This window comes from Fistularia commersonii, chromosome 16 (assembly GCF_037954325.1).
Source record: "Fistularia commersonii isolate RoL2024-O1a breed Wild chromosome 16, RoL_Fcom_v1.0, whole genome shotgun sequence".
NCBI lineage: Eukaryota > Metazoa > Chordata > Actinopteri > Syngnathiformes > Fistulariidae > Fistularia > Fistularia commersonii.
The window spans coordinates 7,725,610-7,751,798 of NC_141299.1; the positions used below are offsets into that span (position 1 = coordinate 7,725,610).

A 26,189-nucleotide genomic window follows, 5' to 3' on the forward strand; every position below is an offset into this window, starting at 1 on the left:
CTCTCACTGCCTCTCTCTCTGTCGTAAGCATACACCAGCTCTCTCCCTCCCATACTCATTCACTCACTTACTCAATCTGTTTCTCTCTGCCTCTCTTTTCCTCTCTGTAACACACACACACATGCACACACACGCACACGTGCACACACGGTCACCAACCCTCATTCAGCTCGCTCTCAGCCACGGGTCAGCAGCTCAGACAAGGCACCTTGTTCCTCTCCAGCTGGAAAGACCAGAACATCGCAAGGTGCACTCTCTCACACATGCATATCTAATCATACACACATATCAATAGACACTCGCTCTATCTCACACTAGAACACAGGCACACATGTGCATCATCATTCATCCCAGGACTATATCTCTGAAACGGGAAAGAAGACTTCAACTCAAGGAGGAAAACAAACTGCAACACAAGGAGTGCAACTAGAGAAGAACTTTTTAAGAATTGGATTCATTAAATGATATGAAAGAAGTGGATAAATAGAACTGAGCAACGAGACAGAAGATGACATCTGGAGAAACTCTGACAAGCCTGTTGTTGTAGGAAAGGCCTTCTGTCATCCCATGCTCCCCAAAAAAAGCTACTCTGTCTTCTGTGACAACCAGAGGGGCTACTGTGTGGGCCACTGACCTCCCTTCTCTCCTCTGGACTCCCACCCTCCTGTCATCCCACTGGGACGTCTCCCAATCATCAGCATGCCTAAAGCTTGCAGAAGGTGCACCTTGGGAGTTTGACCCACCATGTGCAGATGGACGCCATCCGTAGCTCATCTCTATCCTGAACCTGCACTTGGCACCATCACCACTGCAGCCTCTACCGGGCGACTTCTCCCCCTGCCCAGCGCAGCCTCCCTTTGCCTGGCATGCTTCACCTTTATCCTGGCCACCGCTGGCACTGCCACAGGGGCCTGTCCTCCTGGGTTAGGGCATGAACCCCTTCAAATGCTGGCAAGTGGCATCAACTGTTCATGGACATTGGAGAGACACACCCGCAGTTACAATCACCTGGAGGGTGACGTCCGTCTACGGCGACTTTATTCCGCCAACAAGTTCTTCCTCTGCATTGACAAAACAGGCAAAGTGGACGGCACCCGGCGGAAAAACTACGCAGACAGTGAGTAGAAACACTGAGTGCATCTGATTTCTCTATCTCAAATGAGAGTTGAATTTCAGACAGCAGGCTGGGTCTCTTTTCACATTTATATTTAGGGTGCTACTTTCTTATCATTTCTTGTTTTCATTTATTGCACTTCCAAGGAGTAGCCTGTTGTCATAATACCACTGAGCGTTTTGTGCTTTGTTTAGAGCATGACATGTACGTTGCTAGGTAAGAAAGGAATACTCTCGTGTGGATTTACACTCCTCATGGGACAGCTGGCACAAAGTTTACAAGAAAGCTGACTTGAGGAAAGACATTGAACATCAGTTGTTGAGGCACTGGGCTTGGAAAAATGGCTTCGCTGTCACTGAGGATTAACTTGTCATAACTGTGAGAAAAGTGCATCATTTGTAAGTAACAGGTGTACACAGACAAATTCTATGAATACAAAATTGTACGCTTCATGTTTTGATTTGTAACAATTTATGAGTTGTCAAGCGACACGGTTAAGAAAATGAGCTGGTTCTGTGTTTGGGAAGGCAGAGTTGTCCTGCCCAAAACATCTTTCATTCCATTTTTCTAGACATTGTCGGCAAGGAAGCCATTAAAAACATTCCCTGCTCAGACAGAAGAACATTTTCCGGTGTAATTACTGTGTTTGTCGTCCAGCATTGCATGTCCAGTTAAACTTGGATTTGTTATCTGCGGTTAAAGACAACTAATCAGAGTTTGTTCACAGAGCAGTCATGCTGAATTGAGTCCATCACTGAGTGTCTCTCAGATGTTTGACCAGGTCAGATGATGTCCCTCACCATTAGTCACTCACTAACTGATCGGATGGCCCATAGAGACGGCGATGCCTTGTCTGTATTATTTATGTATTGGGTCGTTAATGTCTTTTTATATGAGTGGGTGAGTCAGAGTTTTTCCACACAGCTACCGGGGCAGCAGCTGTCAGGCTAACAGGCAAGTCAGAATTTGTCCACTGTTTTAGTAAGCTCCAAGTTTCATACTGAGTGACATTTGTTAACCTGTCAGGATTAGTCACCTGCAAGAATAATTTAAAAACCACACATTAAAGTACAATTTCGAGTGAGTTATTGTGGTATTAAATGTGGACCTGTGACCTCAGCCCGATTGAATATTTTTTTCATGCATTCACCGACGTGTTAGTTTAAAAGAAAATGCAGCATGATAGAGCATTCTCGCAAAATGCCTTCCCTTTTTTAACTTTCATTGACTCCACTTGTCAAGGTTTTTCTTAGGCGGCAGAAACTCTATAGCACGATTAAATTATTAGACAAAGCTGATATTTTATTACAAGGGGGGTCATTGTGCATTTTTGTAATATACTGCACAGTATACAGTGCATACTTGTACATAGTATGATGATCGTATGTTACCCAATATGATACTACATGTTACGACTGTAAGGAAATTCAAAACATTAATTTGGATAAAGGCAAATGTGACACCCAGCAATAATGCAATTCATGTCTTTTTCTTGCCGTGGTCCTGTCAGTCTTACTTGGGAAGGTTCAATTTTCTTGTGGAGAAAAGTGCAGACCCTCACATCTAATGTCCTCAAATACTTCAGCCATACATTCTGTATTTTTGGTGTAAAGAAAGGCTCTCTCCATGCGTGAACACAGCTAGGGCGTGTAACTGCACTTTGCACAGAACCCAGGGCTATACCAATGGTCACATAAGCTATCCCATAAATTTAATAAAATGGACCTTGTGGTCGATATGTAGTTGCGGCTTACATGGACACGGATCCACTTAAGGGCCATTGTAAAGATTATTTCTGCTAGGCTTCAGTTACGTAAGTGGAGTTTTAATCAGACCTAAAGCCTCTTGACCCAGAGAATTTCTTGATACTGATACTACGGTGGCCACGCTATATCTTAGAATGAGAGGACTATTAGGAAGTAGTACATATTTAATGAGAGCCGTGACACAGATCCTCGCAACATTAACATAATTCCCACTCAGAAAAGAGGACACCGCTCTATCAATGCCTTTACTATCGGTGGTAGAAAAAAAAAGGTTTAAATTATTGCGTAAAACTGAATAGATCTGTATGATACTTAAAAGGTTAAACAGATACAAATTCAAAAAACTCACAGAAACACCCATATTGTTGAGGAACAAGTAATTGCATGATTATGTGGTTTTCAAGATGAAGACAGTCAAACATAGCTTGTCATAGTAGAGCTCTAAAACTCATAGAAGGACTCTCCTTAGCTGAAATACAGCTTCGACAACAGCTGCTCCTCAGTCTGGCCGGCCCCTCCTCTGTCCTCCGTATTGCCCTTACACTTTTGTCGACACGACTACATGGCCTCAGCAGCTCTGCCTGCTACACCCAGCCCTCACCTCCACCCCACTCAGTTTTTCCAGCTCTAACTCCCAACTCTCTCTCAGGTGCAAAAACAGTTGGAATTTAGTCAACAGGCTCCCTACTAATTGAGGTTGGAAAATATTGTATCAATCCCAGTGGAACAGTGGCATGGAGCAGCTGAGGGAAGAGGCCACAGGGAGAAACTGACTTAGAGGGATGGGGGATGGGGGGGTGATGAAAGTCTTTTTCGGGGGAGGGTGCAAAACATTAAGAGAGAATGAATTTTGCTCAGGTGTGACTTCAAATTATGATGAAGTAGTCATTATTGTGAAATTTGTGCGTCTGTCGGCAACTGTGATATTCTGGACCCAAACAGCAACAGACAGAGAAACCTGGAAATATATCAGTTACATCTTCAAAGTGTGCGGTGAAATATTTTGTGCCTACATGCAGAAATGCATACAAACATCCACTCGAGCTCAAAACAACATGGAGGTCTCATGTTTCTGCTCATATCTATTATCACAATGAAGGGAGCTGTTATCAAATTTCACCCTTTGGAGAAGATAAGACCATCTTATGTGGAACCAAGGGCTCGCAATGTACGTCCAATCTTGAATGATAAGCATTTAATCAGTAATATGATTAAAGAAAGATTATTTACAATAAAATATAAAGTCATTTTATGGGACATGAGCCCCCTGTTTTTCTTTTGACCTATGGCGTGGCTGAAATGATTGAGGGGAAAAACACAACCAAGTGTTTACAAAAGCTCCAGTGGCAGGTACACATCATATCCTGTCCTTGGTCATCGGTCATAGTCTACTAAGTAGACAGTACTACAGCATAACATCTAGGTGGAACCGCCCAACAACCATTCCATGATCAACTGCAAAAGCAAATAATAACGCTGAGAACAACAGTAGATATGATGAAGCAACAGAACACAATCTTCATTCATTGTCGATAAAAATAATTGATAGGGTCAGAATGATTTTATAACCTCACTTCAAGCATACACTGTTTTTTTCCCTCATTTCATTCTGCTTCACAATTTTGTATTTCTTTTTGCACGCAAGTCGCGCTGCGTATATTTCAATAAATGCTTAATTTTCAGCACATTTTAAAGGATGAATTGTTAAAGTATGGGTGTCTGTGGCTCAGGAATCAAACGCTTGAGCAGCATCCAGTTTGTGACAGCCCGTTCACCCTTAGGAAATAAGGTCACCTCACCTCATCACTTTAATCGCGCAAGTCACATTGGCCAGACAAGCTTCAAGCCTCTGCACCTGAACAGCTCTTGCAGCCAGAGTGTGTTGTGTTTACCAAATTATTCTGTGTTCAACATCTTGATGTTGGATGTGAGAGTTCTCTGAGTTCATGAGTGTGTTTGACTTGGATGGAGCCCAGAAAAAGAATCTTCCACTTCACTAAAAAGATGTAGAAATTATTCAAACTAGTTTAAGACGGGGGAAACTAACAAATTCCAGTGGGAGACTGCCTTGGTTTTTAAAAATAGATAAAGAAAAGGTGAATGTTTTACACAAATACATGGTTGAAAATGAATCAAGATGCACCAAAGATAATGAGCACTTAGTCTGAAAAAAAAAAAAAGTTTAGAAAAATCCAAGATAATCCAAAATAGTGTTCTTCATATTGAATCAAATAGTGATCAAATGAACCTAACAATGTCATTGATATCTGAATAGATTTCAGCAAGCTGATATGACAGAAAGTAGTGCACAAGGACATTAAGCAATTTATAATTTAGTCTTGTGGAGAAAAATAATAAATCTGATTGCATTTTGATTCTCTCTTTACAGCCTAAAACAGCCCTCACTAAACTCAACTCTTTTAATTGGATTTAATTATACTTGGTATTTTGTATAAATCAAAACTGTAACAACAAGGAATATCTTGTTATTTTCGAATGATGAAATACAAAGATAAAAAAATACTAAAATACTTACCCATTTTGGATATTTTGGGGTGGCATGTTAATGCACTTTCCTTCAGAAAGTTATCTCATATTTGTTTTTTCAATCCATAGCGACCGTCAGTAGTGAATTAGCTTGACTTGGCAAAAGACTGGAAATGTCTAGAGTGACTTGATCCAAGGGTAACTAAATCCCCCAACCCTAAAAGTTCACTAATTAACACATAAATCAACACTTCCAAAAATATTAGATGGCAATGTTTTCAGAAAGAAATAATTTACTGCAGCATTTTATTATTGTTTGTAGAAGGTATGCTCATTAAAACTTGAGAATTTTAAATAGTCCGATTCATTGAAATTCAAATATCAGATAATCTGCTCATATGGTCTTGTAAAGGGTACAATCGTGACATTTATATTCACATGCTGAAGAGGCAAAATGTTTCAAAATGTCTAATCTGGACTGTCTCCCATTATGAAGGTGAAAGAAAGTTAGTACAACTGGTTTTCTGCGTCTTTGTCATGACTCACCATTAATTCGGGTAAAGCTCCAACAGGGCCACCTGACTGTATAAACAACACAGAGCCTGGAAGGGCCACAGAGGGAAGCACCTGGCCGAAGGAAATGCTTTGGTGTTTTGAATCAGAAGAATACACATGTTAATGAGGCTAGGAGAAGGGTCGGGGCATGCTCTGTTCAGTATTGAGGTGGAAATTAAAGGCTAGAGGACAGCTGGAGCGTTTCCAATTGCTCATTAGGCATTATGTACGCTTTTCACCAGGATGTCTCTACTGTGGGTGATTCATGGACATCTTAGATGCCAGTAGTAGAATAAAATCCCACAAATTATTCATTTATCATCAGTCAATAGAGCAAGTGGCCTTTCCCCGGAGGGGACAAATGAAAATCGGCCATTTGACAGCTGTTGCTGATATGAGGAGGTTGAAGGCTAACAAAAACCCACCGTCCAAATCCATGCATGTTAAACCTTTCACAGAAACAAAGAAACTGTCCTGAGAATGTCACAAGACAAGAGTGTCAATGTCACTTTAATTAGCTGAGCATCCCTGGTTTCTGCCACCAGGGCTCGATATCATGAATGGGCTCGAGAAATGTAGCAATTAGTAGCTAACAACCTTTGGCAGTCTGGCTTCGGCTCTAGTGTGGGATTTACTGGGTTCATCAGCAGGTTTATAGAGTCTGACTTTGGCTCCGGCAGCCAATTCCTTTATCATTACATCCTGTGGGTGTGAAGGAAGTACAAAAGAGTAGATTTCACAGTGCCAGTAACCAGAAACTTGGACCTTACAGCAATTGATGAAAAATGTTTGCGCTGATGTCCTGGGAAGCTTTAAAAAAACTGGAAAAAGGAAAAAAATACACAATAACACTGAATAGAATTTGTAATTAAAGCTATGAGCCGCAGTTTTTACCTATTTGAGTTACCAGGGCAGTTTAATGAAGAATAACCTTCATAATAAAGCTTCATTAAAGTCTCAGGGGCTTTTAAAAATAAACAGACTATTGCTACATGCAACATATGAATATGTATGCAATAGCGTATAAACAATATTAATCCTTAATGACATATACATTCTGGGAGGTGCATAATTTTTATAACTTTGCACCATGAGTGTCCATAGTTTATTTTTACCATATTTTACCCACACTGAACTTATTGCCAAGGAGAAGATATGAAGCATTGTTTTTAAAATTTACAAAATTAGGACTATTGAGACAGAATGAGAAAACCATGTAACTTGTACAAAATCTTCTGTTTTTCTACAGCAAGTGAAACACATCAGGTATGACAACCATGTTTTTTTTTACTGTATTAAATAGTTTACTATTTTCCTTTTTTTTCATCTTGCAAAATCTTGTTGAGACTGAACATGTGGCACAGAAGGATTTAGATGAAGAATTCTGCTGTTTTGTTTTGTGGAAAGTAAAGCATCTCAAAAAAAGGTCGAGGTCAGTACATCCAGTATATTTAGTAGGTGTAAGGTTTTGGGATATTTGATGTATGATATGAGATGTGCAGGCCTCAATACCATCATAAAAGCACTTACTATAAGAAAGAGGTCTAACCTCAAATATTCTTTCAGCCATAGAAAACAACCATTACGCTTACTCCTACTTTCCTTCCCTTTCCCATGAGCAAACTATCTATTGGTGTCCAACAGTTACACCCCCCGTATGATACACCCTTGTAACAAGCTGCAATTTGTTACGTTAGTTACTTGCAACATAGGCACTGTCAATCAGTGTGTTTTTAAAATAAGAGTGAAGAGTCCTTGCCTCAAAAAGAAGATATTAGCGCTACTATTAGTGTGTGTGCTTTTGTGAAAGGTGTAGTATTAATTAGATCAGTTGGGAACCGTCTGCCAGCCAGTCTTACTCATGCAGCACCACATGTTTGAAATCACTTGCCAAAGGAAATACTCACCAAGGACCAGCTCACATCACGCACCTCACTCACAGATACAAATGCACGCACACACACAGTCGTGTTTCCATCACTTCAGAGGATATTACATTAATTTCCTGGAGACTTCCCCTTACCATGGTAATAGTTATGATTACCACTGCTAACCCCGTCTAACACCAGTCTTTACCCTAACATTAACTCAAACTGAAACTTAAAAAAAAGCTTTAGAGCCAGGCTGAAAAATATCTAATGTAATTGTGCCAGAGAGACAACAAATTGTGTTTCAACTTTCGACATAATATGACATATTCATTATTTTGTTTTGGCTAATGAAGCCTCTCACCTCTCTGCTTGAACTGCACCAGACATTCTGTCCTGGAAATATTTAACAACATGCCAAGGAGCTCCTACTGAAGACATGTAGAAAAGCCAATTCTTTAATGCAGGTAGGACTGGCAGGCAAAATTAGTTGGTAGGTCCAAAAATTGAAAGAAGGAAAAGGAAGCCATAAAACAAGGAATTTAATTCGGATGGCATTGTGAAAGAAGAAATAGGCCAACATTTTTTTTATCTACTTAATTTTTACAGATAAAATGCACATTGATCTTTTCAACTAAAGATTGACTTATCAGGCCATGAAGCTATAAAACACTTGTTGATTGCTTTATCTGAGTTTGGTTCACTGGAAATTTGTTGGACAATCATACCATGATTATGTGAGCTATATAGTTATATCTGACATTGACATAATATCACATCAATGATATTCATTTTTGTTTCATGCAAGGTTATGTAGCTTGATTGTGTGACCTTGATTACAAGGTCACACATAGGAACCTAAAGCAGTTTTTTAGGCCTGAAATGCACATTTTTAACACATTTATTAGTTTGCCATAAAATGTCATAAATGGCTGCATGGTAAGAAATATAATTTTATCCACTTCCAGGAACATTTTGCTCATTCCTGTAACCTCAATAATAAAGAAGAATACAGGCTAAAGTATTTTTCTGCTTTGCTTATACAAGATTCCATAAAACAGAGGATGAGGGCTGTGACGTTTCTTTCCCCACAAACGAGACAAGAACAGTTTGAATGTGATACAGATTCTTACTTAATTTGAGAATAATACATTTTGCCCTCACTCAACCCTAATGTATGTGTTCTTTTGCGTTGACTAACAACATAGCAAGGAACTTTTCATTTGAGATTTGTGAGAATTCAGGAACTGCAGGTACAGGAAAAATGAAAAGAAGTTCAACATGTTTGCATTTAATTAGCTTGTTGGATGCCAAGAAAAAAAGATCCAGTGACTAAAACAGAAATCACATAAACAATACAAATACACACATTGTGTGACACACTGTTTTTCCCGCAGCCCCCAAATTGGAATCAGTGTTGCTCACACAATGTGCTAACTGTATGATCAGTTAAGCTTTTATTCCACATAAAAGATGTCCAACTGTGCACATGTGAGCATTGTCCATGAGAATCCTGGCATGAGGATTGCTACATAAAAATACTGATCACATGGAGGAAGTGAGGAACACTGATTTCATAATGAATCTATAAGTGTTATTATTGTTATCATTTATTATTATTATTATCGTTATTATTATTCTTATTAGTAGTAGTAGTAGTAGTTTTTTGTTGTTTTTGTTTAGTATTATTACTATTATCTTCATCGTTGTGAAACAATGCTTCCAATGCCCATCTGCAATTGATAAATATTTTGTAAATAGAATTTCCTGACCGTTCTAGATCATTTACGGTAATGCGGAAGACTGAAAAATCAGTAAACTCAGTACAGTCTGTGTATTCCCTCTCATACAACCACACAACTTCTTTTGAGAATTGTTCATCACATATCCACCAATACCTGTTTTTTCAAAAAACAGCATGTGCGTTTTGTGTTAGACCTCTTTGAATGTGTGTACATTTAAAATGCAAGCGCCTGTGTTTATACTTGTGCCATAGCAGGAGCATGAAGTGGAGCCTAAACTAAAAAAGATGTGTGCTTCCATTCCCAAATGGCTAATGTGAAGCAGACCTTACCTTGCACTCAATTCAGATGCATATGTGTGTTTGCATGCATGCTGACACGCGCAAGCTTGTGGGCACATTAGTGTTTTTCTCATTTTGACAAACCTGCTGCTCATTAGAGCACACAAGGTAGTAAGTACTGAGAAAGTACATCAGGGCACTTCTAAGTTCAGAAATAAAACTTAACTCTTTCAGAGGGATTTTTGCAAGTATTACTTTATGTATTTCATAGAACAAAAATATGTTAATCATTCACTCGGCCAATATAAATGAGAATATGAGATAACCTTGCAACTGTATGAATCATTGAGATTCTAGAGGGTGATCTAGAGGGTGATTAAATTCTGCTGTCACGGAATGAGCAAGCAGATATTACATTTAGATGTGTTATCATCTTTTAGCATGTGTTTGCATAATTTCATTCATGTAAACTCTCTGGAACCCAGTGTCTGTACCTAACTCTCAGTATATCTCTGCACAAGCATCTACTTGGTTTTCTGACTTATTTCTGTGTGGATCTTTCTACCTATCAACCCTCGTCACCCTCCCACCCCCTGCAGTGGATAGTATTGAGGTCAGGGTCGTTTGGCCAGTGGAGCAAGTGACAAGTTTGACAGAGCCCTGATTTTTCTCTTGTGCTGTCTGTCACCTCCCTGTATGCCCATCTCATTTTAATAATGTAAATATGGGGCAAGCTCAGGCCACAGAGAATATTCTTTATCCTGGTGTTCACTCACTGGAACACCCACACTACTTCACTACACTCCTGAGTCACAAATTCACGGTTTACTTTTTTACAGTTGGCAGTATTCGTCAAACTAGGTCAGATTTGGAAATCTAAGTGATTGTCGGTGAATATAAAAGTAGGAACAAAACCCAAAAAAGTAAACTTCGAATAAAAAGGATATGACTGACAAAAAAAAGCAACTGAACCAAACTGTGAGACAACTGAACTCAGAGTACCTCAACCAATCATAAGAGAAGGTAAGGCTGATAGAGAGATGGACTGGAGTTAATAAACTGTAATGTTTATCATTTATGAACTCTTCTTGGATCCAACAATATTGTTTTTGTATCAAAATTGACTTTTGTGGTGTTTGAAAAGCCATGTGAAATAGGACTTCATCATCATGGTATAATTTTTCCTCTACTAAATGTTATTGACAATTCAGTTTGTCAACACTCGTAGCTTTTAACCGTAATCATTCAAAGCATTTGTCTGTGTACGTTCACAGTGGTTTAGCTTTGCTGAAAGACATTGTTAGTTTGGTTCAGATGTGGATGCTACCCTTGAGTAGTTGAAGAGTTTTCTGTGGAGAGTCTAGAAAATATCAGCTGGAAACTGTAAACACACTCTTTTGATTAGCGTTCTACTCTGAGTGGCTGAGTCTGGGTCGGATGGTTAACCAAACCAGCCGCAGATGCAACAGACCAGCTTACTGCAATTTAGTGGCACAGGGGAATGACCTCAGACTAATGCAGATTCCACCAGCCACTATTCCCAGGGTACCAAAGTGCAGGAAACTGCAGAAGCTGTGAGTCACAAAGCTCTCAGTGGGCAGATCTGCTTGTAACTATCTGTGAAGCCTTTGATAGCTGGCCGTTGGCTTGTTATGGATGTGATGCATGATTTGGAGGCAGTTTGCTTTCCCTATATTCCCTCCTTGATTAAAGAAACGGCCTCTGAGTTGGTGAGCTTGCGGCCCTCAATACCACACAGGCTCAGACAACAAGGAAGAGTGAATAGTGTGGGCTTCGTTAACCTTTTTCACCTTTGCTATTCGTCAGCCTTATTGAGGCAGTCCTCCTCCAGCAGGTCACCCAAACCCCCACGTCCTTCTCTAGCCCTCTTGGGCATGCCTGTAAATTTGTGGTTTGATCAGCACGAGGGCTTTAACCTCTGATTCAGCATCCTGAAGGTTCAAAATTAACTGATTGAAGTTCCATTACCTACAATCACATTGTCAGAGGTTTGTTTGTAGTACGATAATTCCCCGGACACTAATTACTGTTTGATGAGGAGTGTAAATGTGCATGTCATGGGGGTGCTCCAGTATCACCTGCACCTTTGATTTGTTAGTCACATGAGTCAAACTAAGAGTTTTTTCAGGGATCTTATCATCATTTTTCACTGAAATTCTTCTCACTGTTTTGGGGACTGTAGAAGTAGTGTGCTCGTATTTTTAACACACACACACAAGCGCGAGCACACACACACACACACACACACACATACAAACAGATGTAGACGTCTCCAGATGTGGATTGTGGAGTATTGGGTCAGTCTGTCTGGGGTCTGGGGATAAATCAGACAGAATAATCTGTTCTGTGAGGGGATGCAGGGTAATTGGTCACATTTGACCCCCAGCCTTGTGGACTGTGGGAACGCAGGCTTTATCTACCAGTGGTAATTGACTAATGAAATACTTCCGCAACTCCTCCACAAGATTGTCATCCACCAGTTGGGATACTGAGACATGTGGGTGTGCATTTCTGTGTGGCCTGCACAAGTGGCTCAGAGACTTGTGTGCATGTTTATGTGTGAGTGGTCCACAGAAAATGACAGGATGGGGAACTCCCTGTGGCCATCTTTACAACTTTATCTCAGTCTCATGATGGCTGCAGCAAGCTGATACATTGACAGTGCACACATCAGTGGTAATGTGGTTGCCATTACAAGCCAAAATTAGGTTTTCACAAGGGATTGTTAATGGATGTCAATTGAAATCACATTTGTCCCTTAAGCATGGTAAGTTGTGACATAACTAAGCAGCACTAAAGAAACAGGCACGCACAATATGAATTACTGATGACAGCCATATCTTGAAATGTGTTCCAGAAGGTTTTTTTTCTGTTATGTATTTATTTTTTCAATCATTTATCTGGTCAAAGCCATGCCCATATCAACTGAAACACAAGGGAACCAAGTTGGTGAGAGTGAGATGTGTGTGTGGGCGCGTGTGTTTGTGTGGAGTGAGGGGGCACTAAGAAAAAAAAGGCTAAAGTTACAGTGGTGAGACAATGTCTCTGAGGTCCCATCAAGTGAGCTATTCATGGATGCGGGCCTACCAGTTTGTGAAGCCAGGGAGACACTCCAATAGAGTGGGGCCCAGGGTGGCCCTGTCTTTTTGTCCCAGGCTGACCCCTGCTCTCCTGCCTGGCCTCTGCGCCCCTCACCTGGCCTGTCCCAGTACTCTGGTAACAGGATACCTGTAATTTGCTCTAATGGCCTTTGAAAGACCTGGTTTGGCTAATCCCTGGAGTACTTCTCCAAACACCACTGTATGAAAGGGTGGGGGTAAAAGGGCCTAGCACAAGTTCTGAAAGAGGACCAGCCTCTGGATTGTGTATGAGAGAATGTCACCCCTTGTGGCCGGGGCTGTGGCTGAGAGAGTGTGGGAGTCAGTTTTCAATAGATCCCCACTCAGTTTCTTTTTCACAGGGTCAAAATACTGAGCCCAAGACTGTAGAGAAGTAGACAGTCTCTCTTACACCTCACTCATTGGCTGTGTCTTGCAGTTGACAGGATGGGGAGAAAACCATTCTGTAAACAAGTCATCAATAAATTATGTTTTGTCAGTATGCAATTTAAGTCACTGGCGTACAGTATATTGAGCTGCTAATATACTGTGCACATTACTGATGATTGGCTGGACGTAGAATGAATTTGGTCAGACAGCTTAAAAACAGTAAAACCTCATAATATCAATCACACTCTGTCCTCCCATCGGTTCACAGATGCTAATGCAATATAGGAAAGATAAGTGACATGCAAGTGAGGAAGACCCAGCCTCTGGTAATCTTTTCTCTCTTTTATCTTCCCATCCTTTTATGCATCATCCATCAGGTTGGACAACAAACTCTATAATTGAAAACACGCAAAGAGATGGAAGACACACAGCTGGATGTGTCTTCCTGTGTCTTATGTCCTCAATATATTATATAAAGTCTTTTTCAAATGTCTGCACGCAGCGTGTCGGTGATTTGGGGAATAACAGCATGTTTACATCTGTGAAAGCTCAAGGGCCCAGGGAGAAGAAACACAAAAAAATGGAGCACAAATAATCCTGCTTCTTATTTCCTTTTCTGCAACTTGAATTATGCGCTTTAAGATTTTATTTGATTAAAGCAAGCAGGACTTGAAGGATCCATAACTGTGCTGGATTTCAGAGTTAAATTAAGAAAGAGAAACATTGTTCAGACATCCAGACAGTGTGAGCTCATTTGAGGAACAGATCTCATCAGATCTCAGTGCCAAATTACTCAGCATTTTGGCTGTAGATTTGCCACCCTTACTAACACTGGTGCACATAAAAGGCAGGGTCTGTTGGTTAATTTAATGTTTAGAATATTTTTAATGTCATCCTCATGCACAATATCATAACATTCTTCTTTACCTTAATTCTTGCCTCTCAAACAATGATAAAATACAGAAATAAATAAATGAAATAATGCAGTGTCTGTGATGTCAGCACAGCCATCACGTTCTCCAGTGGTCCAGGTCTATTCGACATTACTCGATGGCCTGGCTTTGAGCCTGCATGTTTCATCACTGCTGTCATAGAATTATTGAATAATCCCAGTCCAGTGAGAGTCAGTGAGTGTGATGCATGTCCAAAGACCTGGTGTAGAAAGATTAGTGGTGAGAGACACAAGGGATGGAAGTTGGTGAGTGACACAGAGACAGAGGAAGTTTATGAAAGAATCATAATGTTGCATGGGACACACAGATGATGAAATCGGGCAGGCTGGCATGTGAGAGGCAGAAAGGTAGTGGGAAGGACACACGCATGCGAGAATTGAGGGAGATGACATGTTTAGACCAACTGCAGCTTTGCAACACAAGGCCAGCAATTTTGTGCAGCCATCCTCATTTGGACTGTGTAACGACTCCTTTTCATTACAGAAGATCTAACATGCTAATAAACTTGAATAATAACCAGTTAAAATCCAGCCCTGGAATTAACCGTAAGCTCATAAAAGACATAAGGTATCTACTGTAGGTACTTGTGAGGATGTGGGCACACACATACACAAAGCTGACAAAATACAAATTGCCAGACTGAACAGTGGAACCTATCAGCTGCATTCACTGCCAATGATGCTGGAGATTTTATATTATTGCTCACTGTTGTTCCACTGAACCATGAAATAACTAGTTAAAGAATTAGCATTGCATCATGCGTCATTGCAGGCATGTAACTTGTTATAAAATATGAAATGTATTTACTTCATGAACATGAAACTATGAGAAAAAGATTCGCTCTCAACTACCTCCATCCAAACAACTGCAGTATGCATGTTAAGTCAAAAAAATAAATAATATGTAAAAAAAACACCATAAAGACATACAGATACACAAAATAGATCCAGAGAAAGGATTAAAATAAAACACTAACAGCGGATATGCAGTTAAAAAATAACAACATACATACATACATACATACATACGCATTTTCCCATGCATATACATATGTATACATGTATAAAATATATACACACATGTTTACATAAATAACTAAAAGTGACAGCAGCTTGCCTAAGGGGTAATCGGCTTCTTTAAGCAGATGAGTTCTGATTTGTGATTTGAAGTGGGAAAATGAACTGGTGTTCCTGACTTTAGGTCGTAGTGAATTCCAGAGACAGGGAGGACAGCGGCTGAATGCTCTGCTCCCCACAGTAAAGATCTGAGATATAAATATGTTTTTTATCAAAGTTAATAAACACACATAGTTTTTTTAGCATTGCTAGTCAATTTTTGTAGCTGAAGTGTTGGCATTAATGTAACAAATGAGCGTATGTGATGAAAGTAATTCATATTCACAAGCAAGTAAAGACTGGCATCTTTACATTTTACATTACATTACATTACATTGCTTTTATCCAAAGCGACTTATAATAGAGGACATAGGGACTGCAAATACACTTGCAAATACACGATGCACAGGAAATATACAGAACAGTAAGCTTGGGTTAGTGAGGTTTTTTTTTTTTTTTTTTTTTTTGACAGAGTCACACAAACGTACACACACACCGCATAGCCTAACTTGCTGCCAACCTGATCTGGGGCATCAGTGCAGTAAAAAGTCCTGAAAGAGAAACGTTTTTACCTGTTTCTTGAAGGTTGAGAGAGATGATGCATTTTAATAAATGTTTGGATGTGTGTGTTTTTCCTTTGTACATCTGGACGCAGACCTTTTCTTGTAATTGTAATTCTTATTGAAGAATGAAATATAATCTGCAGCCATCCGTCCAGTTCGTTCATATGTGTTAAGAATAAATCATACAAGGCATAAAATTATTGTGGCATCTCAATCAGTAGTATTACAGCAGGTATTTTTCCTTCAGACAGCAGATGTAAAACACCTGCTTTGACTCATTGGGGTGTGGCTTAGAGGACCGCATGCCTTTCAGCCAGTTGAGCAGTAACACCTGATATTTCTGCCAAAAGCAATTCTTGGTTGATTTGCAATTTTTGTGGGCTTAAGTATTTTACCTGAAACTTCAACCTTATGCTAATTCATGTCAGACAGACAAATAAGAAATGCAAATCACTCTACAAGCTTCACACCATGGTGGAAAGAAAAAGACAAATCCAATCAGCATTACATTTAAGCAGAAGGCACCGCTGCATGAAACAGCTTACCTTGAATTAGTTAATCCTCTCTAAGAGGAGTCAAGAAATTAGATTTTTCCTCAATGTGAACAGATGTATTTTTAGAATTTCACAATGGAGTGTTGTGTTCATAATTATTATAGAACGCCTTTGCTTATATTGGAATTTCAGACATTCTGAATCTCTTGAGAAAGAAGCAGTGAGAGATGTGACTGTAATTGTTCTCTAATGCTTAATATTTGGACGGATGAAGTGGCAGGAATAACTTTTGGCAAAAAACCCGTCTGGTAATCAGGAGCCTGACGAGCTCACAGACTTAGTCCGTGATCTCAAAAGTTTGCTTGATAGAATAGAACTTTATTAGAAATTATATCCTACTGCCACAGAAATGAGTCGTCAAGGCCATATTATCCCTTGTGTTTCTTTCAGTCAGGTGCATGTTTATCATCAGCCATAGTACGGGTGCTGCACAGTTGTGTTGTGATGAAGAATAAGTTGCAAGCCTCAAGTCCATTTTGCTTCTTTTGAGATAGTTTTATGGTCTGTTTCTTTTATTTTTTTTGATAAATGCGTTTGTAAAACAAGAACTGTGTGTCCAAAATGTAGAAATTGAGCTATGTGCCATGATGCATTTAAAATTAGAAATGCATAATATTTTCACCAAGTTACTCATAGATTAAGTTACTGGAACAGTTTTAGAATAAAACAAAAGCCACTTAGTAACAGGCTACTTAATGTAGAACATTTTTATTGCCCTGATTTTGTGCCAGTTTAATAATTTTGGTGGCTTAACATTTTAATAGCAGGGCATAATCATGGACCAATACCCAAAATTAGTTTGAGATTTTTCTGCGCTATCTTGGATTAAAACTCATCCAAATAGAATTTAGAGATATAAATATTATTAGCGACATTAACCTATAAAGTTTTTAATCATTTCTGTGGTTTTGAAACTACAGCTTGTGCTTCAATTCCCTAATACCCCTTTGCAAGAAAGCATGTTTAGACCACTCGGTGCGCAACAGAGCTGTTTTTTTTTTTTCTCAGCGGTTCTGATCACTTAAAAACATGTGATTAAGTGCCTAGAAATAGATTCTAAAAGAATAACTACAGATTTTAAGGAAAATGTTGACATGTCACTACATGTACACTATAAAAACATTTAAAATAAATGGGTCATAAATTATAATTCACACATTAGAATTTTACTCGGCCTTTCACTGATTGATTTTGATTTTTTGAAAGATAAAGAATAATGTAAATTGAATTTGGTTCAAAAGCAAGTAGTGTGCTCTGGAAATGGACGGACCCGTACTCCTCAGCAAGCCCTTGATAATAACTACAAATTGGACCTTACTGTATGCCGAAGGGTTAATGTGCAAACTTTCAATGTAACACCAGGGCCCCTCTACAGTGCCTGTTTTCATGGTAATCTCTCAAGGTGTTTAAAGCAATATTGAATGATGTAGCCATTGTCTGTGCTGATACACACAGGCGGCTGCTTCGTGCAGTAGGCTACCAGACCCTTCGAGGGGGTCATGGTAGATCAAAGGTGCTGGTCACAGCCATTAGGCCCGGCAGCCCAGACCCGACATGAAAAGCTTGTGTTTTGAAAAGGACGGCAAAAGGAAAAAAACAACAGGGCCCTCTTCGTTTAAAAAGCAAGCAAACTGTGAAATAATTGAAAAGGTGTGTCAATCAAGAGCAGGAACACAGCGGGAACTCCAAGATTCCCAGGCTCTGGTCTGGTCGAGCACTGAGCCATGGAGGGCTGCTCAAGGGGGCAACCCAAGAAATTAAAGACCTGGGAAAGGGACAAAAAGAAGACAGGAGTAAAGAACCCACAAAATCTCATTTTCACCAGTAGCTCTTGCTCAGTCTTTCAGTCTTTTCTGCAAAAATGGTGATAGAATAAAACTTTTTCGGCCATACTTTGTACACTCTATTCACAATCCTCAGCCATTAATAAGATCTTGTGTAGCTTTTCACCTTTCAGGTGAGTGAAAAAAGATGTGTGGGGACCAGCCAATGGAAGCTCCTGCCCCCCACCACTGAATCCCTCATCTTAAAACCAGCACCTTCACCCAGTACTTGCTCCCTCCTCCTGGCCCATACCGTGAGTCTAACAAAAGGGAACCCCATGAGAGTGTCTCTCACTCTCCTTTCTGCCTTTTTTTTAACCAAGGTCAGAAAAGGCTTGAATGATCTGACGATGGGCTTACATCCAAAAAATGGGGGATGGAAAGAAAAGAAAGAGTAAAAAAAGACTGGGTAAAAGACTTTTTCTGTGCTTTTAAAAATCCCATAGAGGAGGAATAAATGGCAAGTCCACAGTTGACTAGACATGTATAGTGCAGGATTTGCTTGTAATGGCAGCTTGAGCTTATTGACAGTCCCAGCCAAAACATGTCAAAGGTTAAGAGATCTTGCCAATTGCCAGTGGGAAGCCAAAAGTACCTTTTTCATGAGCTCAATAGGGCCATCAGTTGATACTTGCTCAGCAGAACGTTGCGAAGAGGTGACCCTCAGCTACCAATACGGCTTGAGAGAAAACAGTTAATTGGACGTCATTGTTTCTGTTTCTTCTGTTGTTCATATTATTCATTGGTCTTGAATGAAAATCATTCGCCATATCCAAATACTAATAGTAATATCAAAATAACAGAAGCAATATACAAGTGATCATAGTAACTACTACTACAAACTAAAAGCACTGCTACTACAACAAATACTATTAATCATATGTCCTTCATCATATGCATGTGTGTATTATTATTATTATTATCACTATTATTCTTGTCATTGTTGTTGTTGTTATTATCCATCCATCCCCCCATCATTTGCCGCTTATCCTACACTTAGGGTTGCAGGGGATGCTGGAGCCTAGCCCAGCTGTCATTGGGTGAGAGGCAGGGTACACCCTAGACTGGTCACCAGTCAATCGCAGGGCCGCATATACAGACTGACAACCATTCACGCACTCATTTGGCCCAATTTTAATTAAAATAACCTTCTGCATGTCCAAAGCCCGAATGATTTGTCCAAACAAAGTGTGTCTTTAGATCTTTTCTATGACTGCAGGATGCTGCTCAAGCATTTGTGATTGTACTGACATTTACCGATGAGACCTGATAATACAAGAGACAACATTCCACAATATGTGGAAAGAGCTTTGCATATAAAAAAACTGTTGCACAATATCGAACACACAATTCAGCTTCTACAGTTTTATAAATCCTAGATTGATTTAAAGAACTTGTGTTTTTGCTGTCTTTGTTTCACATTAAAATTAAATTTGATGACTCAAACCAAACTTCATCAATGCAAGCATGCTTTCAGCACACCTAAGGTGACTGGAACTCAAAGCAACAAATAATGACAATTACTGCTGGCACCACTTTCAGGCACCAGCGGTTTTCATTGGCCTGGACTAATCTCCAATAAATCCTTGAAGCGCTCGAGTCACCAGCTGAGCCTCAGCTAATTACGTATGAGTCCCTTGCACGCTCCAGGTGCCACCATAGCACATGGGGTGTTTGTAAACACAGCTCGTAAAGAGGAATCTGCCATCAAAGTGTTAATGTTTCCTTGGCAGATCAGAGGCAATACAGGAACGATGGGGGCGCAGCTGTGTTCATACCTGGATGGACTGTTAGGCAGTCCCTCCTTCCCTGCAGCTGGAGCAAGCAGAGAGAGGGCTCCATTTACACAGTCCTGTCAGAGAAGAAAGACACTCAACAGGAGTTTTGTGTTTGTTTACCTTGTCATCCTCTTCTCTCCATCTCTTGACTCTTTGTACTTTTTTGTGCCCGTGCCTAAACCGTGATGATGTCATTCAGCTGGTATGACCGGTGACGTTACTGGGCTGAAAAACAATTAGGAATAACTGAATGTTTAGACCAGATGCATTTTTTTCTGGATTGGAAGCCTTCAAATTTACTCTTATAAGTCAAAATCCCTTATCTGATTGTATTTACAGCTGCCCTAGAAAGAAGGGTAATTGATTACTGGTCTCAAATATATAATTTCAGACATTGAATAAATTATTTACATATTTACATTCACATTATTTAAATTATTTATGTCAGATGTGATTTTGTCCTTCAAGAAATAATTTAAAAAAAAATCCAGAAGAGTTAAAGCTTTGAAATCCATGATAAGTGCATTGATTTTCATGGAAATAGAGCTAATAACACAGCTATCTGACCTAATAACACAGCTATCTGACATGACACCATATAGCATCAGAAAAATGTATATCAACTGACAATTTTGTCTGTGGAAACTGTGGAACTGCTTTATGGTTTGGCAGAATTATAGATCAGTCACAGCCCCTGTTCCCAAAGATCCTCAGCTGCAGTAAAAAAGACAGAGACAAAAAGAGACACGTGAGGCCTGGATGAGATGAAGACTTTTTTTTAAAAAGGGGGGGAACTTTCTGTCATTTTTTGGGGGGTTTGGCCATGAGGCATTTGACACTGACTGCATTAGATATGCATAATTGTAAATATTCTTTATTGAGATCTGAAATTCCCTAATTAAAGTGGGCTCCTTTTTCAATGCAGCACAGCCCTTGCATTTATCATCATGACCCCAAAGACAGAAGTGGATGCACGGTTCAGTTATTGAGGTCATATTGATGCAGCCCGGGGCTCATCAGTCAGGTGGCCTGTGGCCCGGTTTCATGATTGTTTCATTTCCTCTTAGCTTTCTCTGACACTGCCTGTCAGCCCCCCTGATCTGCTGATGTGTGTTTACAACCTCACACCAAAGCTAGCAATCCCAGAGGCTTTTTCTTTGCATGACAGAAACAAAAACAGCAGGTTGTTTTGGTTGGCAAATAAAGCTGTGACAGATTAATCTTAAAGGTAACCTCAACATATCCTTATTCAGTAATTAGGTCCTATTCAGAAATTTGTGATAAGCCCTCAGGTGATCTCCAAAAACATCTCCCTGCTGTAGCCTTGACTATGGTTGTGTGTCTTTTATATGTATATAGACAAATGCCAGATCAAGAGTAACCCACATGTGGCCTGTTTGTGGCCACCGCCTGGAGAAAACAATTAACTCAAATGTTTACCAGCTTATTCATGAGGTGAAGCAAGTTAGAGAGGTTGCTTGAGTGGCCATCAGACAGTTGTTTTTTTTTTCCAGTCTGGGAACAAAACAAGCTGTCATCAGAATGGAGTCACATCTGGAGTCAGAGGTCTAAAGGACATAGTATATTCATTCCAATATATTGTGTTAAAATTCTAGAATAATAATAGTATACTAACGGTATTTATGAAAAAAAAAAAAAAAAAAAAAAAAAAAAAAACCTTACACAGGTAGGAAAACTAATGTAAATCAAAATATTCTGAAGACCGAGTGCTCTCGCAAAAAGATTTTTGGCTATTGCTCATTGCTCATTGGGCTGCAGACAAATTTGTGTGTGTGTGTGTGTGTGTGTGTGTGTGTGTGTGTTTGTGTGTGTGTGTGTATGTGTTCGTGTTTCAAGCGTGTGTGTGTGTGTGTGTGTGTGTGTGTGTGTGTGTGTGTGTGTGTGCATGTGTGTGTGTGTACGCTTTAGTTCTCTTGTCTCGGCTCCCTATCCCCAGAGTATAAGGCTGTCTGGTATCCTCATCACTAATGATAGAGTGGCTTTTGATGGAGAAACGTACAAAGCTAGAAGCTTCTAACCCAGACCCTTGTTCCCTCTTTTATTTTCCAGGTCTGATGGAAATCCGATCTGTCAGTGTGGGAGTTGTTGCCATCAAATCTGTCAGCACTGGGCTGTACTTAGCTATGTCCAAGAAAGGCACGCTCTTTGGATCGGTGCGTATACAACCTGGCAACATTATCCCGAACGTCAAGGTACATATACATATAGGGGGTAAATCTAAATCAGTGCCCTTCCAAACATGTTTAAATAAAGTAATCAAGGGACATGTCAGGACTCTCCTATGGGATAGTCCAGGAAAGGTCAGAGTTTCACTCTCAGTCATGTACACCTGGGCCATGGCTGATGATACCTGCTGCTTGATTTGGCTTGTTCCACTGTCAAAATACATAGCAGAGGCACGAAACCCAACCAGCAGTGACAAAGAGCCACCTGGCCTCCTTTGAAAGTATTTGCGTGCCATCCCAGAATTTCTGTTTTGCACAGCAAGCTTTGAAAAGTATTCACCCCTTGTTGTTAAAAGAAGCCACACATTTGACTAGAGGTATGCGGTGTCTAGCTCATGCATCTTAGGAAAGGAGAAATCAGAGGCAAAAAATCAGTCCTTAAGAAGAGATAAGAAGTGCCTTCAACTTGCTACACAGTCAACACAACACACACTAAAAGCCTCAATCCTCCAAAAGACAGACATAACAAAAAGACAGGTGAATGATTTCACGCTTGTGCTGTCCTGACGCTATCACAGGGTGTGCATCATGATGGTACTGTGATAATGATCTCGAAAAGGGAATGCAGTTGAATCTCTTGTCAACAAAGTATCTTTGAAGACTGTTTCACTGATCTGATAAGAGGTTAGATAGCTGCAATTGGCGGAACGTGGCTTGGCCACACTTAAATTACCCCCTCTGGTCAGTTGTATAAAAGTACAAATAATAAATAAATAAATAAATACACAGATAAACAAATAAATAAATAGTGTTATGATTAATATTCTGATTAGTATTCTGATACTTTAATAATATTTTTTTTTATTCTCAAATCTGTACTTTTAATGTGCAATTTATGGCAGTGGATCACATTTTGCTGGTTGGCCACAATATATTCAAAAGTACCACTTACAACTCCAAAATATCTTGCATTTACTGATACAACTGTACCAATTACTGAGGGTATTTCACCAGAAGATATGCAATTACAGGATTTCAGCACAAACCCGTGAGGTTAGCCTAGTAGTACAATGGACTGATGCTACATATTTTTTGTTATGCAACAATTAAAATGGTAAAAAAAATACAAAATAAATGAAAAAGCTATGTATACATCATGTTTATTTGTTTTTATGAACAAAAGTGACATGTTAAAAAAACAGCTTCATTTGAGTCAGAAACCTGAAAAATTCCTGTACAAATTCTTTTATAACCTAATATTTAGCAGTGTATGGTAAATAAGTATAGTAAATATAGTAATTAAAAAAGTATACTTGGATATTGGATATAACTACAATTTGGGGGGGAAATGTGAATGTAAATATATTCCATTTTGCTCTATCACTTTCCTCTAAGAATGACATCATAATAGGTATCCTTCAGTAACTTTCATAACTTTCTTGTGCAGTCAAAGTTTGTATCATTAAATGTGTTGAATGTTTGATGGACTCAAGAATTTCCCTGTCTTTCTGGGTTGATGAGTTAATACAACTTGTTCTGATAAATTATTAAATGAATCAATCTTTTGTATCAGCTTGAAAGTTCATTGTCAAGTTTTTTGCAGATACTCTTAAAAAGGTGACCTTTTTGAAATATGCTACAAACAATCTATGATAATCATGTGGAAGGAAATCACCAGCAGTATTCAATTTCAATTTTTAATTTCAATAATCAATTTCAATGTAATCTAACTTTAGACGTCAATAACAATATAATAAAACACATTGGGCGGTGACATTAAAAGAATTTTCCCTATGGGGATCAATAAAGGTTTTCTTATATCCACCCTTATGTGCCATTTGATACAATAAACACAAAGCACTAAGAATGACCATTTCAGTGCACAATCCAGGTGTTGTTCATGGAACTTATGTACATTTTCAGACAACACAACAGCAACACTGAAACCAAAAATCTTCTGTCATTCCTTCCCTCTGTTGCAGGTCAAGTACAACCCTAGCTGTAAGTTTAAGGAACGCATTGAGGAGAATGGCTATAACACATATGCCTCTCTCCGCTGGAAACATGGCGGCAGGCAGATGTTTGTTTCACTGAATGGTCGGGGGAAGCCCCGGAGAGGTCACAAAGCTCGCAGAAGACATCCATCAACTCATTTTCTGCCCATGCTGCCCTCCTAGTCTGACTGACTGGCACTTGGTAGGCTCGCTTGCCACCTTATTATTCCATCCTGCGGTCACATCAATGTACATTTGATGAGGTTTGTAACATTTGTAGAGGTAGATTAATTATACGTGCTTTAAATTATTTTCTCCATTTCCTAATGAAGCTCAATAATATGGTTTAATACAGTAGAGTTGTGCTATCCTCAGGCATCTGTGAGTGTCTATTTACATGGCACTTCAGAAAACCTTCTGTCAACGGGAGAGACAGCTGTGCAAGGGGAACTTTAAGAGACTGTACAAGATGGAAACAATTTCAATAGCATGTAAGATGTTAAAAAAATCAAGTGAAGTATCTGGGGCAGCTGAGGTTGCACTTGTCAGTCGTACAATGTGGAGATAGTTACCAATTTTACACCTTTTTTGTTGCTTGGGATTTACTGGATGGACACTACTGGTAAAGGGATGCTGACATGAACTGTATAGTTTACATTTGAAACTTCTACAGGCTCATACACATTGATAAATGTATTGTTCTGTCTGTGTGCGACAAGAAAAAAAAACAATCCTACTAGGATGATCTCTATCTATGTTTGTGCATGCATCTCTTAATTGTTTTTCCCATTTAACAACTTACAGGTGATTAATAGGAGTCAAAAAAAAACTTTAACATGTCTCATCTTGTTTCTGATTATTTGTGATCACTTGTGGAAAAAAAGGCAATTTAAATGTTATAGATGTGCACCGAATTTGACATAGCAACTTCATGAATTTTGTCAACAGTTACAAATCGCTGGAGTCTTGCTAACATCTTCTCCTCAACAAGACAGTTGCTAATAAGACATTTAATATATTTAACATAATTTTGGTACTTTTCAGTGAGGTTGATGTTTACTGTTACTGTTTGTCGTGAATTGTAGTTCCAAGGGAAAAGAAGTAATGCTATATTGTATTCAAGATTATATTCATCTAATTTTATATAGCATTTTGACCGGCTATTGGTATATTCGTGGTCCGTTTAACAAACAGCTGTCAGTTTCAGGCCTTTCAAAGGTTGTACATAGGGTCACAGAGCAAACAGCCCTTAGACTAATTTAAGCAAACTAAAACAATCCAAGTGCCTTGGTTCATGTTGAGTTTCATAAACATCAATAAAGTGTGGATAAATCCATCATGGCTCAACCCCTTTTGCCAGCCGGCTGAGTTTTCTTTCATTCTTTTGTGAGATTTTCAAAACACAATAATGCCATTCATCCTTGTCTTGAGCATGGTACTGATTGTCAAGTGTTGGTAACATCTCCATCCAAACTCTCTCTGCCATGATAGTCCCTCCTCATCATGATAATGACAAAAATCACAGTGGGAGAGGTGTTGATGTGAGGGGCCTCCTGTGTCTGATGAAAGGTCTGTGCTTATGAACTATGCAAGAGAGCATCAAGTCCATTTACACACAGACGAGCCCTCCAGTTGTACAGGAGGCCACCCTGTCTTTTCAGCAGGCAGAAAGAAGACTATGGGATGAATTGTGGCTGTTTGGGGTGAATAAAGGCCAACCTTTCAGCCTGTCATAATGTGAGATTACTGTGACAGGGTACATGTCTGGTCAGAAGGGTGTGAAGTCACACTGTAGTGCAAATCCAGAGGTCTGGGAGGAGTGTCGGAGGTACATATGCTTTGCACTTGGTAGACAACATTGGGTTTTAATGATGTTTATATACACCAAATAGATAGAAAGG

At 39.4% G+C, this 26,189-nt stretch overlaps 1 protein-coding gene across 1 annotated transcript; it reads left to right on the top strand.

Annotated features, from left to right (window-relative positions):
• On the top strand, positions 1-25,618 carry fgf22 (fibroblast growth factor 22). The gene is made up of 3 exons (XM_086161543.1): positions 1-1,117; positions 22,179-22,282; positions 24,277-25,618. Exons 1-3 carry the CDS (start codon positions 745-747, stop codon positions 24,469-24,471), a joined length of 672 nt encoding a protein of 223 aa, XP_086017669.1. The 5' UTR covers positions 1-744; the 3' UTR covers positions 24,472-25,618.
• Positions 25,619-26,189: the final 571 nt, after the last annotated feature.